Below are 19,229 nucleotides of genomic sequence, written 5' to 3'. Positions count from 1 at the left end.
TCTGGATGTATACAAGGGTAAGTGGGAAAATGAAAATGTTACAACTACTACTGAGATTATTTATAAATAGCTTAGTATTGCAGATTATTTTTCATCACTTACAAAAAAAGCAGATATTCAAGCTGTTTGGTAGGAAAGACTGTTACATGAGAATGTACATGTTAGCTGAGTTTTTAGAGGCAAATCAACAAAGCCTTTCAATGAGGTCATACCTTCTTCCAAGAACATACAATCTGATTGGGGTTTTTCCATCTCTGATCTTTCTTGCTATTAGGTTAAAAAATGATCCCTCTTTTCCAACTTCATGTACAAAAGTGACTATGGAACAAACTGAACTCAAAATAACCTTAAAACAAACAAACAAACAAATGAAAAATAAAACCTTAGAACTTCAGAGTATTTGTGAAAGATTTGTGACTTGCTAAACAGAAAATGTTGTCATTTAGGGAGAAGTATAAAGTAAAGAATCCTTGCTTTTTCTTCCCCTTCACTGTTTTGACAATTTGAAGTCAACAAAGATAAAATATTATTTCAAACAGGGGTGGAGGTATAGCTCAGTGATAGAGCACATGTTTAAAATACTATATCAATTCTGGTATAATTATAACTTAGCTTTAAAGAAATGTTAGGTCAGCCAGGAATGATAGTACAGGACTATCATCCAAGCAACTTGGAGGATCACAAGTTCAAGGCCAGCCTCAGCAATTTAGCCAGGCCCTAAGCAAATTAGTGATACCCTGTCTCAAAAGATAAAAAGGACTGTGGATGTAGCTCAGTGGTTAAGCCCCTCTGGGTTCAATCCCAGGCTTCTTATTTCCAAGTAAAAAAAATTTTCTATCAAAAAAGTAAAGTGGCTGTGTGCAGAAAGTGGCACATGCTTAGTTCCAGCAACTTGACATAGGAGGATCACAAATTCAAAGCCAGCCTCAGCAATTTATTGAGGCCCAAAACAAAATAAAATAATAAAAATAAAAAGGGCTGGATTTGTGGCTCAGTGATAAAGTACCTCTGGGTTCAATCCCTGGTACAAAGAAAACAACAACAATAACAACAACAACAACAATCTTGATTTAGAGCATGATATACGATTCTATGTATACATTTATTATATATGTGTTTTAGTACAACAATGAATTATTCCATTTATACTAGGTTCTAATAATTAGAAGTGGAAAAGTAGCAACTCAAGGGATAGATGTGGCTCACAAGATAATTTTCATTGGTTTGGACAGCCTATATTTGTTTAATTGAACTAGATGTCAACACTATGGTTCAAGAGTTGTGGATTACTGTAAAGTAGTTTAAAAAGCTGGAAAACTTCATATAAAATTCAGGTCTCTACCTTTTTTTTTTTAAACCCTGAATATAAAATAACACTGAATCCAAACTGTGGCTCAAGTTAAATAACCATTGTCTGACTTCCAATGTGCTACTATGTGCAGCCAGCCCCTTACTTACAATCATTTATGATCCCTGCACAGATCCTATAGGATCTGAGTTCGTGGCCCTAATCTACCATGACTATATAAAAAGTTTGCTCACTAGGAAGACAAAAATCAGAATTTATTTTCTAACATAACAGAGTTGGTCCATCTAGGTATTTACTTTGAATGTCTGAATTTTATAAATGAAATGCATTACTATGTCACAGAATGTTGTTATGTTGTTTTGGTACAGAAAAAAGAAGCTGAGAATCAAAGTCCATCCCTTTTGATTTTCAATATTCCTGAGATTTTCCAATAACTCTTTCAAGTTATCCTCAATAGCACAGAACAATTAACTTCCATTATCTTTAAGTAATAAAGGAAAAATTAGGAGACTATAATTACACAAGAAGAACAGTTATTTTACTAACAGAGAATACATTAATATCAAATAATACCATAACTCTTAAATAATATGGTTATAATAAAAATGTTTTTTTTAATTAAACGATAAGAAAACGAATAACCCAATCAACAAATGGGCCAAGGACCTGAAGAGACACTTCTCAGAGGAGGACATACAATCAATCAATAAGTACATGAAAAAATGCTCACCATCTCTAGCAGTCAGAGAAATGCAAATCAAAACCACCCTAACATACCATCTCACTCCAGTAAGATTGGCAGCCATTATGAAGTCAAACAACAACAAGTGCTGGCGAGGATGTTGCGAAAGGGGTACACTTGTACATTGCTGGTGGGACTGCAAATTGGTGCAGCCAATTTGGAAAGCAGTATGGAGATTTCTTGGAAAGCTGGGAATGGAACCACCATTTGACCCAGCTATTCCCCTTCTCGGTCTATTCCCTAAAGACCTAAAAAGAGCATGCTACAGGGACACTGCTACATCAATGTTCATAGCAGCACAATTCACAATAGCAAGACTGTGGAACCAACCTAGATGCCCTTCAATAGACAAATGGATAAAAAAAATGTGGCATTTATACACAATGGAGTACTACTCTGCATTAAAAAATGACAAAATCATAGAATTTGCAAGGAAATGGATGGCATTAGAACAGATTATGCTAAGTGAAGCTAGCCAATCCCTAAAAAACAAATGCCAAATGTTTTCTTTGATATAAGGAGAGTAACTAAGAACAGAGTTGGGAGGAAGATCATGAGAAGAAGATTAACATTAAACAGGGGTGAGAGGTGGGAGGGAAAAGGAAAGAGAAGGGAAATTGCATGGAAATGGAAGGAGACCCTCATGGTTATACAAAATTACATACAAGAGGAAGTGAGGGGAAAGGGGAAAAAAACAAGGGGGAGAAATGAATTACAGTAGATGAGAGAGAGAAGATGGGAGGGGAGGGGATGGGGAATAGTAGAGGATAGGAAAGGCAGCAGAATACAACAGACACTAGTATAGCAATATGTAAATCAGTGGATGTGTAACCAATGTGATGCTGCAATCTGTATATGGGGTAAAAATGGGAGTTCATAACCCACTTGAATCAAAGTGTGAAATATGATATGTCAAGAACTATGTAATGTTTTGAACAACCAACAATAAAAATTAAAGGAAAAAATGGGTTTTTTTAAGAAACACCAAGCACATTTAAAAATAAAGTGTTCCTGAGTTTTCTTTCTCAACTCTCACTGAAACTACATGGTTTCATTCATGGACACATTTTTTTAGATATGTTACTCTTAGCATTCTACTATTAGAAAGATGGTATGTTTGTATTCAGTAAAATTATGACTGACAGGTTGGAAGCCCTGCTTGCTCTGAAGTACACAGTGCTCTTGCTTTTCCTATAACTGCTCTTCCCTCTCTGAAGATGCTTTATCTATCTTTCCCCTTCAGATATCAGGTCTTTTGGAATAATGGTAACCTGTAAACTCCTGAGAACTAGCTATTCATGAAACAGCTGCTTTTTGTTGGCAATACCGTAGTATTAAGTTTCTGTTTCATTGAAGGAGAATAGATTGCCAGAGTCATGGGAGAATGCTCCTTGTTTATTCTTAAAGTATCCATTTTACTTGAGGTTACTATTGCTGCCAGCAGGTAGATAAGCAGGATTCAACAGACTCCACCTAGACTGATCTACAGTTCTTTAGCCCATGCTAGCTGCCCTGTATCACCTCCAGGGTCTCAATGCCTCCTGTAGGGCCAACTGTCCAGAACAGGCAAAAAGCTGAGTCCTAAAACTCCTTGACAATGCTAAGACCAAATGGGGATGGCAAAACCTGAATACTACCTTGGTTCCTCTCTGGTAGGCTACTGCTCTGCCTATTTGTACACTGAAGAGGACCACAGTCATCTTCCAACAATAGACCCATTGCCTTATAGGAATCCAGATTATGAAACTCAAGAGACTATTAGCTGACATTTGGCAAGGACATTTCTGAGTCCTGGAGACCAGCCTGAAGCTGCTGCTTTAGCTTCACAGCTGGGTAGGGGAAGGATGATGTCATAATCAATCAGATCCTGATATAGCAATTTAAGCATGTTTTTCTAGAGGCCTTGTTCAACAAATTTCTTTTATTTGATTGAAGTGATTTCAAAAGTAGATCTGGCATTTGTTGAGAGCATTTCCTTAAAGGGGCATTTGAGGTACAAGCCAGGAAGGACCACTGGTACTACTTTTAAGTCTCATGCAATTCAAATACAGGTTTAATCTCCTGCAACTGCAATCAGGTTAAAATAGACTGTAAAGTCACAGGTGAAGTAGTGCCAATTCTTAATTTGTGAGGCTGCTAATATTTCCAAATTGCTTTGCAGGGAAATGAAAAGCATTCATTTTGATCTAATGGTGGTAAATCTCTTTCCTGTCGAGAACCATCCGTGGGCTGTATGTGGACTACATCAGCATGGTAGCCAGTGAGGGGTAGATCTGGCATTGGAAACTTCCCTTGGCAGTCCCACCGGGATGGATCCCCCAAATGCAAGTGAACTCCTCCTCAGCTCTGCTAAGAGGTCTCACACAGCACCAGAGATGGGCAGACCTGCTGCAGTCACACAGCCTCTCAGAGATGGATGTAACCTGCCAAGATGCCAATCAATCTGCTGACTGCCAGACACCAGGAAGCAGGACTCCACCCCTGAAACCTTATTCCTGCCTTTAATGTACCCCCTTAAATAAACTACAGGAACCATTTTCTAATTGTCCAGCTCTAACTCAGACAGCTGTGTGGGCTGGGCCTATCAGGTGCTCCAGGCTCCCTTTAAAACTATTTTTTCTGACTCTGTGTCTTTTGTTCTTCACTAATTATTTCTGACTTATCTTCTCCGGTAGATTACATCCTCCACAGGCAGGAAGAAAGACCCCTTAGGGAGGCACTGGCTGCCTCCCTATACTTTTCAAATGAGCAGGGCTGGGTCTACCAGACTCCAAATTGGTAAATAAATCTCGGCCCATTTCTTTCAGCACTCAAGGAGAAGAATTTAAATAGCATTTTTGTAATTATAAATTTTAAATTCACAAAAGCTCCATTCAATCAATTATAATTTACACACACACACACACACACACACACAAAATCATAAATAAATGACTGCCAAAAATAGGAGTAAATAGCAAAACATTTTATTAGTATTTATTAGTATGTTAAATGCTATATATGCCTAAGCATTATCTCGTTTAACCATCAAAATAACCTCTTTAAGCACTGTCTTTATTCTATCTCATTCATTAGAAAAGTAGTAGAACCTAAATGTATAATTGCTATGTTAATACTGCCCTTGCCCATCCCAAAACAATACACATTAAAAAAAATAATGAATGCCAATGGAAAAATACATAAGCAGAAAAGATTTCTTCTAACACAGAAAGAAAAACTGCCTGCTTAAAATTATTTTAATCCTAAAATAAGCTTCAAATAATAGCTTCAAAGACTGGAGGTATAGCTCGGTGGCGGAGTACTTGCCTTGCTCTGGGTTCAATCCCCAGAACCCTTAAAAAAAAAAAAAAAAAGCAAAACCCAAAAGATAATGGCTTCAAAAGACTCGGCAGCTTTCATGTTGTTTACAATAAAAAGAAAAAAAAAAAAAAAACTGCTGACCAGAAGACCAAAGACTACAATGTTGTCAGCAAAAAACCAAAAATAGGGCAGGCACCACATGGAAATGGAATGATGCAGGTTCACCTATTCTAGAAACAGATTTTGCCTTTATGATCTCAAAACTATGCCCTGCAGGTAAACATCAGCCAATTTCTCCTCAAATACTTCAGTGAAATTTTGAAGTTTATTACAGCTCTTAAAACACAATGCTATGCACTAAGGTCTAAATTGAACGATTTAGAAAGTATTATTCTTATCATTCATGTTATGATTTGCCAATCTTGAAGTTAATTTTTAAGATCCTATTATTTTCTTCTTTAAATGAGTGCTTAAATATTTATTAGATGATAATTATTAATTTTAGTGAAGCTTTAATTAGTTTAGTGAAGCATTTTTCATAGGGAATAATCAAGTTAGGGTCTCCAAAACTGCCTACAAGAACCTAAGCAAATAGGGAATGAACTAGCTTAGCAGAACCAGAGATTTCATAATCCACCTGAGACATTAAAAAATTAACTAGAAACCAAAAACATGATGTGGGCTACCCAACACTTCTGTGTGGGCTGGATAATGGCTCACAAATTTGAAACTCCTAAACGAAAGCCTGGAACTATAATCTGAAGTTTTTTTCCAAATACAGTTGATTCCTGTTACAAAGAGTCTATATAATAGATTCTTTATAGATTTAAATTAGTACAAATTTGCTCACATATTGGTAATACCACTTACCTGGAGATTTGTCACATATCAAAATGTCCTGGGTAGAAGTTAATTATAACATATAAGTATGGCTTGTTTTACTTATAAATGGCTTGTTTTACTTATAAAACGATACATAAGTGTTTTAACTACATAAAAATGAAATACTACTACTGAACTGGCATTTTACCTGCTTAAGAAATCGGTTAGATGCGTTGCTGTGTTTGGCTAACACACTTGGCAGAGCAGGATTAGCATACTCAAACTGTGGATTGTAGGTATAGTCAGACTTGAAGAATCTCAGTTTCTCTTTCTCTAAGTTGGTAGGCTTTATAGCAGTCAATATGCAAAATTTTTTTCCAGAAAACTCATCTGCTTTTTCAAAGCTTCTACAGAACTGAGGCTGCTGCTTTGGCTTTGGAATAACGGAGAAATGGCGTCGCTTGACCTTGCTTTTTGGTTTAGGTGGCAGTATTAGGCTGTTCCCTGTAACAGAGATATCATGTGTAAACTTTACAGGACTTGACACTGACTTAGTGACAAAAATAGTAGGCTGCCTCTCCAGGCAGTACCAAGTACCAGTGCTTGCCACAGGCACTGGGGTTTTCATCCTGCAAGGATCTTTACTATGAGGGGAGCTAGGAGATTTGCTGGGTTTTCTACATCTTTTGGAGTAGGTGGACGAAGACTGTTTTTGTAAATGATGCTTTCTCTCCTCCTTGCTTTGTAGTAGGACATTGTAACTACTGGTTCCAGTTGTGAAAATGTCCTTTAGTATTCCAGCAGGTAAATGTGAAAGGCTTCTTTTGCTGTCAATGATCAATGAATCTTCTGCATTTAGAATAGACTTCTTAGCAAGTTCTTGCTCAGGCCAGTGAAGCTTTTCTGTGTTAATAAACAAAACCAAAAAAGAAATAACAAAGATGCTAGATGAAGCAAATTGCTTATTATACAAAAAGTCTTCTGAAAGTTCTGTAAACCTTATGTTTTACAACAATCTTTAGAAAAGATATTTTAAATAATAAGAATATATATTATAAACACTGTCACTTCTCTTCCCTTAGTGTATATATGTTAAATTATCTATAAAAATCCTCAGTTTCATTATATCTATACACATCTATACACAATCTATACACAATGGAGTACTATGCAGCAATAAAAAATGACAAAATCATAGAATTTTCAGGGAAATGGATGGCATTAGAGCAGATTATGCTTAGTGAAGCTAGCCAAACCCTAAAAAACAGATACCAAATGTCTTCTTTGATATAATGAGAGCAAGTATGAACAGAGCAGGGAGGAAGAGTAGGAAGAAAAGAGTAACATTAAACAGAGACTTGAGATGGGAGGGAAAGGGAGAGAAAAGGGAAATTGCATGGAAATGAAGGGAGACACTCATTGCTAAACAAAATTACATATAAGAGGTTGTGAGGGGAATGGGAAAATAAACAAAGAGAGAAATGAATTACAGTAGATGGGGTAGAGAGAGAAGATGGGAGGGGAGGGGAGGGGGGATAGTAGGGGATAGGAAAGGTAGCAGAATACAACAATTACTATTAGTGCATTATGTAAAATTGTGGATGTGTAACCGACGTGATTCTGCAACCTGCATTTGGGGTAAAATTGGGGGTTCATAACCCACTTCAATCTAATGTATGAAATATAATATGTCAAGAGCTTTGTAATGTTGTGAATAACCAATAAAAAAAATGTAAAAAAAAAAAAATCCTCAGTTTCAAACCATTGAGATGACCAAGGTAAAATATAGCTGTGAGATAATACACATAAATAATCTGCATTCTCTACCAAAGAATGTGAATTTTATAGAAAGGATGTAGTATTATTAATATCAAAGTAAACTCCAAGGTGCTTTCAAAGTTAATTTAGTCTTGAAATTTGGAACTATATATAAAAGTAGCCATCTACAGATGGACAACATGCCTTATTTACTTGAAAAAAATAAGATTAAAGGGATTATATGTCTATCTTCAAGCATGTTTTAATAATGTTCAACATTAATAATTGGTTAATTTTCTTAATAATTCTAAGCTGTAGCTTAAGGTTTTTTAGCAAATTTAAAAAACAATTACTATTCAAAGGGTTTCAGTGTATTCAGTTGCAAATTAACTTAAAGGGGGCAGCTTTGTCTTTAAATCTCACAAGCACTTTAAATAGATAAGGATTATTTATATACTGATGCTCATGCACTGATTTAAAACTGTGTTTATGTGTATTCTTTCATTCAACAAATTTATAAAACTCTACTAACTGGCACATGGTGTAGGGCGCCCCCTTTCTCCACAGAAAAGTCTTAACTGGGCTTCTCCAGAAATCTTCACCATGGCTGATTTTAGGACTGTCGGCAAAAGAGTCTCTACAAAAGAGTTCAATGTAGATAAACTTCCAATTTTCGTGTTGCCCTGTTTTACTTGGCCACTGGCCGGGAAGAAAGCTGCACTCCAGGTGCTGGACACCCCCTTACTAGTTTTTCACAAACATGTATCCATTATAGTAGTTTGTAGAAATATGTAACCAAGTCCTCAGGCCCTGAGTTGGGGCTTCACAGAGATGTCTACATTTCTAACATAAGAAATGTTACCAATTGGGCTTCATGGTAACAGCTGGCAGGGGGAGGAAAGAAAGGGGAGAAGGTGGTCTTCCCTTCTCAGGTGCTGTCCTTGAAGGGTTAACTTGCCCAGAACACTGAAAGAAAAAAACTGCTTTTAAGTTAACTTCTGAAGACTGTGAATTTCTGAGCCCCTCCCCTTACATGCTGGGTATAAAATCTGAAACTACCTGAACTTGGAGTTCAGGGGATTGATTAATTACAGCAAAAGCTGTGCCCTCTGAACCTGGCTGCAGCCAAATAAAACTGTTTCCTGCTGTCCTCAGTGGGTGCCTTGCTTTGTCTGTCTCTACAACAATGGTTCTGGATAACTGGCATGTCCATATAAATACATTGTTCCTGCCTACATGTGAGGCAAGTTCTCTACTACTGAAATATATCCTCAGTCCTTCCAGTCATCTTCTAATCTCTGAACACAAAGCACTCCTATAAAGTTTTGATTAATAATACAATGTAGTACATGATTAAAGGTGGGAAACAAGAGATAGCAACAATAATCCAGAATTCAAGAAGAGAGCAATGTGAAAATAACCAGATTACATTCATGTAGGAACCACGTAGGAACCTAATCTGATTCTTTTAGTCAGCTTTTTCACTGCTGTGACTAAACGACCCGAAAAGAACAATTTTTAAAAAAATATTTATTTTTTAGTTGTAGTTGCACACAATACCTTTATTTATATGTGGTGCTGAGGATAAACCCAGAGCCTCGCACATGCTAGGCAAGCGTTTTACCCCTGAGCCACAACCCCAGCCCACTGACAAGAGCAATTTTAAGGGGAGAAAGTGTATTTGGAGGCTCACGGTTTCAGAGGTCTCAGTCCATAGACAACCAGCTCCATTCCTCTGGGCTCAAAGGAAGGCTGAACATCATGGTGGAAGAGTGTGGTAGATGGAAGCGGCTTACATGATGATCAGAATTCCACTTGCCAGATACAAAATATATATCCCAAAGGCAAAGGCAAAAGCATGCCCCAATGCCCACCTCCTCCAGCCATACTCTACCCACCTTCAGTTACCACTCATTCAGTTAATCCCTATCAGGGGATCAATTCACTAACTGGGTTAAGGCTCTCATAACCCAATCATTTCACCTCTGAACATTCCTACATTGTCTCACTCATGAGCTTTTTGGGCACACCTCACTCCAAACCATAACAGATTTGAAGGACTTTCAGACTCACTTCTAAACTCTTAAACCCAGCTCATCTGAAGAAGACTCCTGTGTTCAAGTCCTGTTAATAAGTGTTCACTAAATAAATGATTATATGACCCTAAGCATGCCACTCTCCAACATTCTGGATATAGAGGCAGATATTTATTGTTCTGGAACTATTCTATTTCTATGAGAAGAGCATTGCAAAAGTAGAAAGGTAGCAAGAAAGATCCTAATCCACTGGTTCTCAACTCAGGGTTACTCCCTATTAGGGAACACGTGGCAATGCCCAGAGACATTCTGGTTTTCATACTGGGAAGGGGCTACTGGCATATTATGGATAGGGTCATATTAAAGGTGGATTGTGCAACAAGGTCAATCAAAAAACGTTAAAAGATTATATCTGCCAAACAAAACCAAAAACAGGACAAATAAAATTTTCACCACAAGACGGGAGATCCCAGTTTATTAGCAATTTCAGACTTAAGTATTGCTAACTGATAGTCAAAACTGGCAAGGCAAATAAGCTAAGGAACATCAGGACACAGGCTGTAGCTCAAATGCCCCAGAACAATGTCAGTTTCCCTAAAAGGGCACCACAAGTTTAGGAAACAAGAGATTATAATGAAAGGGATGGATACTGAAACGGACACCAAAAGAGAATGATGAGAACTCAGATAAGAATAAAGGTTATCAGAAGTCTAGAGAGGTAGGGTAAGAATGTGGAGCAGCCAAAAAAATGAAAGGGAGGTAGTCAGGTTTTTTTCTTATCATCTCCATAATGAAATTAAAACCAATAAATAAAATTACTCTGAGGAAATTCTATTCTGATGGTTCATTACTGATGTTGTGCTGATTTTTAAAAATAATTCACTATTAAAATTGTTTGGGGCTGGGGTTGTGGCTCAGTAGTAGAGCACTTGCCTCGCACGTGCAAGGCCCTAGGTTTGATCCTCAGTACCACATAAAAATAAATAAAATAAAAAGGTATTTTAAAAAAAAAGAAAATTGTTTATTTGGTTCTGAAGACTTGGTAGCTTTATGACCAAAGACCTGATCTCATTGCGTACTTCTGTTTTGTCATAAAGTATCAGTAACCTCCAAATTCATAATTCTGTTCCACTTCAAGTAACCTTCATGTTTAAAATTAAAAAATAAAATAAAATAAGTACTAAACTACCTGCCAAAACCCTGGAGGAAGGATGAGAGGGTGGTAGAGGGGTGCCTGACAGAACCACTCTCCCTAGGAATTGTGGCGTTTCAGTTCACTTGCTAATGATCTACTGAGAGGCTTAGCATCCATCCTTTGGAAGCCCCATCTGCTCCTGAGTAGTTTGAGCGCCAGCATGAATTTATTTAACAAATGCCAATCCTGCCAAATGTTGGACATGAAGTTCATAAAAGTGGGACACATGGTCCTTCATGTAACTCATACAAGACAGATATAATTTCTCAAAGGCACACTAATTGTTTTTCATTTGTATTATTATCTAAAATACTGTTTTTATAATTTTAAATAGTACTTTTTATTTTGTGAAAAAAGACTTCTGAACATGCATAAAAAGATAATAAAAAGGCTTATTAACATTTCTGGTTCTCTACAAATTTATTAAGGAACTCCTTTTTCCTGAGAAAACTTTTTAAAGCATTAAGCAGAATTCTTTGGAGGAAGTACAACTCATTTTCCCCCCAAAAGTAATAAGAATAATTAAAAATCATAATATCTCATAATAAAGGTAGACATTATATACTTTAACACACAGAGCCATCAGCAATCTGTTTCATTAAAATCTTGGAGTGAATCATTTCTGATCAAAGAAAATCATTCATCCCAACTTGGTTTCCCACACTAAAAAAAAAAAGGGTAAATAATATTACTTTAAATTAATACTCAGTATTTTATATCCAGAAGTAAGTGGATACTGAAATTGCCAACACAATAAAAGCTTAATATGTATCTAGAACAGGAGAAAAGGATACCAGAATTCCTGGCTTCCATTCCCAGCTATTTCAATGACCTATTTGTAATATTAGCCTATTCATTAAGCCCATCAGTGCCTCCTGTTCCTCATCTAGAAGAATAAGGGAGAAGGGGAACACTGCTCACTAAACTTCGTGTTTTACAACTCCAAATAGCTGAGGTTTCATAGTGATTATGAACTCCCTGTCTAAAAAGATAGACCCAAAGCCCTCTGGAAAAACACTAGTAAACAAATTCTGGCCTGTAAAAACAATTTCTTTCAATCATGGCCTTGCACATGCTAAGCAGGCACTTCACCACTGAGCTACACACTCAACCTTAAAAGGCAATTTCATATGGTTCACTAATACTTAATGAAACCTGAGAACCTGGAATAAATTTTACACCATAAAACAATAGTTAATTTGATCACAAACAGAAGGGCTAAACAAAACTAAATAATCCCTGAATAAGATAAAACCCTAATTATATCAAGTATTTCTTCCTTTCTTTTTTTTAGTTGTAGATGGACACAATACTTTTATTTATTTTCATGTGCTGCTAAGGATCGAACCCAGTGCCCCACACTTTCGAGGCCAGCGCTCCACCACTGAGCCACATTCCCAGCCCCTAATTTTATCAAGTATTTCATCACTTAAATTCAAATAATCTATTAACTATTAAAGTAGATGCTAAGGATGGAGGTGCATGCCTATAATCCCAGCAAGTCTGGAGGATAAAGCAGGAGGATCACAACTTCAAAGCCAGTCTCAGCAATTTAGTGAGGCCCTAATCCATTTAACAAGACCCAGTCTCAAAAAACAAAAAGGGATGAGTTGTGGCTCAATGGTTAAGTGTCCCTAGGATCAACCCCCAGTATCAAAACAACAACAACAACAAAAACCCCCCAAAAACAAAAATAGTAGAAAGAATGAATAACTTTTGATACATGCATACAACAGAATATTACATAGTAATGAAATGTGTTGTTGCAAGCAAGCAGCAAAGTGGGTGAATCTCAGATAATATTGGGTAAAGATAGCCATGCCAATGTACAATTTCATTTATATGTAGTTTAGAAACAGCAGAACTAACTTGTGATATTAGAAGTCAGAATAGCAGTTACTTTTTGAGGGTGGGGTACTAGGAAGAGGTTCGGAGGAGCCTACTGGGTGCTGGAAAGGTTCTATATCTTGTTCTGGGCAATGGTTACACATCTACAAATTCATTAGACTGCACATTTAAAATTTGTGAAATTTAGTATATATAAATTACACCTTTGTGTGTGTGTGTGTGTGTGTGTGTGTGTGTGTGTGCTGGGGATCAAACCAAGGGCCTCGTGCATGCAAGGCAAGTTCTCTACTAAGCTACATCCCCAGCCCTATACGTTTTTTAAAACGTATTTTAAAAATCAGTACCTTTAAAAACATAGTTATTGTTCAACTTGCCTATATTATAGCGGATAATCTATTGACTTTAATACCTCTATAATCCAATAGCACCCAGTCAGCTACTAAGGAAAAAATAGAAGAAATACACTGCTAATATCACTCAGGAATTCAGAAACTTTACTGTATCTCAGATTCCTAAAAATTCCATAGAAGCAGCACTTCAGTGTTATTCTATAAGTAACAATCTTACAATGTGACACTGTTGTTTTGGGGTCAAAAATTATAGTGTTATGTATTTACAGCTAGAAATATTGTAAATACTATAAATACAGTATTTCACACCTTGATGACGAGGTTAAGAACAAGCATTGTACATCCTCTGTGCTAGAAGCAAACTCTCCCATGACTTTCTATCTGGGATGAAGATAAAACTCCTATGGCTATGAGGCCACTAGATCCCTCTGCAGTCTCATCTCACATAACATCCCTCCTTAATCTCTACATTCCAGCCCCCTCTCACATTGTCAGTCTCTCATCTTACCATCCTCTCTATAGATACAGTAGCTCTTTAGTTTAAATAGCACTTGGTCATGAAGTCTTTGACTTCTTCATTTCAGATTTTCATAGCACCTTTTATCTCTCCCTTGAAGTAATCGCCAAGGCTGCATTTTCACATTTGTTGCGTGAGGGCCTCCCCCAACAATAAAATTGTAAACTTTTATTACAGCATACATTTGTGTTTGTTTTTGCTTACTCATTACCCTATTTATGAAAAAGTAGCCAGAGAGGTAGCCTAGGGGAAGAGAACATTTAAGAGGAAAGAAAAGGTAGAAAATTTGGTTGCCTGAAAATGGAAGAATAAAAAAATCATTCCAGAAAGGTATAAGAAAGGGAAACAATTGGTGAGGGTAGAGACTACTAGAGGACAAAAAAGAAGATACATGCCTAGGTGTATTCACCCTGTATAGTTAAACACTGGCCTTCAGAAGCCCTCTATCACAAGGTACAGTAGCACATACCTGTGATCCCAGAGATTCCGGAGGCTAAGGCAGGAGTATTGCAAGTTCAAAGCCAGCTTCAGCAATTTTGTGAGACCCTAAGCAACTTAGTAACACCCCGTCTCAAAATCAAAACAAAAAGGACTGGGGATGTAGCTCAGTAGCAAAGTATCCTTGGGCTCAATCCCCTATACCAATAGAGAAAATTTTATCTCCAGTATTTTTAAACAATCACTTTTGTAAAGGGCTTCATTTCCAGATGACTCATCAATCACTTGTCATATTACACAAAATAAGGTCAGTTGAATATTACAAATTAATATAATCTTGTATTATATGGCTTTTGACAGCATTTTGTTACTCAATGAGTGTGCTATATATCTTCTTTTCTATTTTGATTTGTTTTTGGTTTTGTTCAAAATCAAATGTGCTAGGATCAAACCCAGTGCCTCAAGCATATGTTCTATCACTAGCTTCACTTCCAGCCCTTCTCTTCCATTTTGAAAACAATAAATATATACTTAAGTATATATTTATATATATACCTAACATATATATATACTTAATATATATATACTTATATAGTTTATATATATACTTATATAGTTTTCCAAGCAAATATTGTAATTTACATATTTGCTGGTGATAGAACTCAATACCTTGAGTAAATTAACAAATAATATAACACTGATGATAAAATGAGATTCTGACGATGGATTTTGTAGCTTAAACCAGTGTAGTCATTGTAACAGTGTGCTGATTTTCCTAGTGGTTCAGAATATGGTCTTTGGAATGAAGTTTGTCTGGTTAAAATCTTGGCTCAGCTTATTAGGAGGGGCTGTGACCTTGACAAAGTTACTTAATTTATTTGTGCTAGTAATACATACTTCAGAGTATTGGTGTGAGGACTTTAAAAAGTACATGTTTTGGGGTTGGGGATATGGCTCAAGCGGTAGCCCGCTCGCCTGGCATGCGTGCCGCTTGGGTTCGATCCTCAGCACCACATACAAACAAAGATGTTGTGTCCGCCGATAACTAAAAATAAATATTAAAAATTCTCTCTCTCTCCCTCTCTATAATCTCAGTGCTGGATTATAGTAAACAGCCTTGGTTCACTATTATTATGGTTATTATATTCAATATTATCTTCAGCTCCTATAGAAATACTCCATGGAATAGTTAAGTGGGGAAATATTTGGACTCATTAAATTTGTATTTCCAAAGTGAATTTAATATTACTATAAAGTAATTAATTTTACATTTTAGAATCAACATTTTAGTGGTTTTGGTATAATAAATTCTCTTCATTAAAAGAATATGAGAAAGCAAAGAGACCCTTTCAGACTTGATTCCATCTTCAAATAGCATAAATAGTATATACATCTTATTTGTCTTATTCCTCTAGTTGCAGTTCCACCAAGATGTTATATTTAGATTATATTAAATCATGACTGTGTCAGAAGTGGATAAGACATTAAATAAAAATAATTTCTAAAACACTAAATTGTTTCAGACCTGAAATATAAAACAACCAGTTTGTTCTACAGTTATTGCTATTTTAAAGCTGAATAAAGGAAATACATTTCCACCAGTATTCATAATCACAATAGATCAAGTTCTGCTAACTAGAAGAACATGGGCATCTGAGATATCAATGAGTAGCGAGGGAATAGGGAAGAGGAGGGATTTTTTTTTTTTAGCTAAAACATCTTTATGAAGTTTCTGACTGATTTTTTTAAAATTAGGTTTTTCCATTTCAATGAAATGCTGAATGCAGGGCTCTAGAATCATTTTAATTAGTCAAGTACTATAGAGAAGAAATGCAGAAACTAGTTTGAAAAATGACTCGGTGTGTTAATTTGAAGGGGACTATAAATTTCAGGCTTGCACATTCTCAAATGGCCGTTTTAAGTTTTATTATACTATAGAAATTACCTGCCAAACTGTCTATATCAGGGTATGAAACACACAAGAGTTGCTTTTTTAAATTGTGCAGAGAATTAAGCTAACAGGGGTGGCTCTACTATATTATAAAGGATCTCTCCTCAAACTTCCAACTTCACTTACTGAAGTGTCAGGAGATCCATTTTGCATTGCAGACCAGATTAGAATACCAATTTTCTAATAATAATAATTTTATTTTTTATTAACAGCTTATTCTTGGGCTTTTAGGTTTTTTCCTTCTTTTTTTTTAATAGTACCAGAGATTGAACCCAGAGGCTATTTACCACTAAGCAATATCCCCAGCCCTTTTTTTAAAATCCTTTTTTTTTTTTTTTTTTTGGTGGTGGTCAGAATTATAAGAGTGTGCCACTGTCTTTAATAATACTAACATTATTTTAATCATATTCTATCTATAATGATTGTTATGCTTTGGAGAAAATGATTTTAATCAATGCAGTTTCTAATCCGAATAACTTTCATTGTGATAGAATCTATATTTTCCTCCAAGGCAGTAGTTCTCAATTTTGCCCCTCAGGGAACATATGGTAATATGTGGACACATTTTTGGTTGTTACAACTCTATATACCTGTGGAGGAGAGAGAGAACAATCCTCTACAACAAAGAATTTTCTTGTCCAATGTCAATAGTGCTGAGGTTGAAAACCTTGCTCCACAACATAAACGGAGGGTGTTTTTAAGTAACTTTCTACATTGTGTTTTAATAAAGCAAATCACATTAAAAAAATCTAATGCAAATTTCAGTAGCCTCATATCTTAGCTCCTGTAACTGTCTATGCTTCCTGTCAACATAACAATGATATAAATTGCAGCAATATCATGACTGCATCAAAATCAGCTCTGTATTTTATAACACTGAATATCAAATTAAGTAGTATAAAATTAAGATCATAAATATTTTCACTGGAAAGGAATTTAGTTTTTCAACTAAAAAACTCACAGAAAAAGATGATTAGGTACTGCAATGTCTTAAAGTTAAAAATTCTGGCCTTATTTTGATACCAGTTTGGGGATTAGTATTTCTCTTTACTATGTAATTCATCATGAGACCTGTCTTGCTTGCAGAAATGTTTTCTTGCAGAATCAAATGGTAGTGAAATGACCTAAGAAATTATTTTAATGCTATGAAACTCGTTAAAATGGCTCATCTGTATAGCTATTTAAAAATAATCAATGGCAAGTACACTTTTAGGCCTGGAACCTAAACACCCAAGCTTTTTGCTTATTAATAATATGGACTCAAAACGTTCTCAGCGTTTAAAAATAAAAGCATACACAAAAAATAAACCCAGTATACTGAAATATACCGATGTATTCTTTTGCTTAGCTCTGATTTTTCTGAACATTCTAGAAAATTATAAAGTCTAATTATACATTAGTCTGCTATGGAATAAGATTAAACAATACTTAGGTTGTACATCTGTAGGACTAGTAACTGGTCTATTACATTAGATTCCACAGTTTGTGCTTACTGATTATAAGTGACAAAAGGAAATGGGCCCGTTTTCTGGTTTCACTCCACTTGTGTAGCGCCAGCTCCTCCTGCACGCCCCGCGCCGTTCTGGGCGCGGGCTCCAGTCGCTGCACCGCGAGCCGAGCCCACATCCTACAGTTACCTCGCACTTGGACAGCCTGGACCCCGACAAGCCACGCAGTGCCTCCGGTGCCTGGACGGGCAGTGGCCGACCGCGCCAGAACCCAGGGTTGGCGCTGCCCTGCACTCACCCGTCACGCGAATGGACTCCAGCATCGTCCCACCGAGGCCGGGGACCTCCACCGGTCCGGGCCTCAGGGGCGGAGGCGCGCAAGAGGTTGTTCTCAGCGACCAGGAGCGGGATAAGACTGTATGGGAAGATGAAAACGTGCGGACACAGGGCAGCGAGTAGCGCTACCTCCAATCGCAAGGACTGGAAGGTGCACTCGGCGGTTCTACAGTGGCAGCGGCTGTCGGAACCCGCCACCATGACGTCGCACCTCCCCCAGTTGCTAGGAAACGTTCCCCGCGGTCCGCGCGTACTGCGCTTCACCGAGCCTGCGCCCCGCTTGGGGCGCTGGTGAGATAGAGGCCAGGCTCTTCGGGAGCGAGAGAAAAGGGAACTACAACTCCCGGTGCGCACAGCGCAGGGCCGCGTCGCGAGAGGTGACGAACGATGCCTGCGACCGGGTCTCTGGCCAATAGGATGCAAGCGTTTTGACGGATTGTTCCCCAAGGAAGTTCACAGTTCAAGGAAGCTTAACTCCGTGATGACTCCTAGATAACGGTAGCTGACAATCAGCCCTGTGAATTGCAAATTCAATCTCCTCTGCCCTTCAAGTTAATTTACATGGCGTGAGAAAACTGAAACAACTGGTAAGAATGAAGATGCAAGAGGTTCAAAAACATCCAGTTCACAGTACTCCAGCATACTTGTCCTCAATACCAATTTTAACTTGTGATTGTGCAATTGATGGGACTGGATGTTACTCTTCAGTTTATTACAATGGCCTTTCTTACCTACAGAGAATACTTTCCCAGACCCCCAGTGGTTGGTTACCTGAAACCATGGATAACACCAAACTCTATTTATACTGTTCTTTTCCTGTACACACACACACACACACACACACACACAACATACATATGGGATACAGTTTACAAATTGAGCACGTAAGAGATTAATATCAAGAACTAGTAATTTAATAGAACAATCTCACTCAGTTTAGTAGGCTGACCTGGAATTTGACTAACCTCCTGAGTTAGTCAAGAGGGATTGCAGGCATGCGCCACCATGCCTGGTAGAAAGTCTTTTATAGAGTTGTACAAAATATGAAAACTGTACCATTCAATGAACATTTTTTGAGAGATTAATGTGTGCAGGATTATATGCCAGGTTTTGAGGAACATCAAGGGAAATGAAAAGCCTGGCTAAGCTTACAGTCATGAGGAGCTAAGAAGATAGTGC

General features: G+C 37.1%; 1 protein-coding gene across 6 annotated transcripts in view; it reads right to left on the bottom strand.

The window, feature by feature from the left end:
- MATCAP2 (microtubule associated tyrosine carboxypeptidase 2) overlaps positions 1-18,336 on the bottom strand; it is a 54,548-nt gene extending 36,212 nt beyond the window's left edge. Inside the window, exons 1-2 of one of the 6 annotated variants that reach the window (XM_081284675.1) lie at positions 18,013-18,336; positions 6,382-7,076 (exon numbers count right to left, since the gene is read on the bottom strand). In XM_081284675.1, coding sequence (XP_081140801.1) covers positions 6,382-7,076; positions 18,013-18,037 — 720 coding nt within the window. In that variant the 5' untranslated portion in view covers positions 18,038-18,336. The other 5 variants (XM_081284674.1, XM_081284676.1, XM_081284678.1 and 2 more) reach the window with 5 other exon arrangements.
- Positions 18,337-19,229: the final 893 nt, after the last annotated feature.

The sequence above is a fragment of the Spermophilus citellus genome (assembly GCF_964194105.1).
Source record: "Spermophilus citellus genome assembly, chromosome: 3".
NCBI lineage: Eukaryota > Metazoa > Chordata > Mammalia > Rodentia > Sciuridae > Spermophilus > Spermophilus citellus.
The sequence above is the reverse complement of the archived record's forward strand: the minus strand, read 5'-3'. Positions and strand labels throughout refer to the sequence as shown.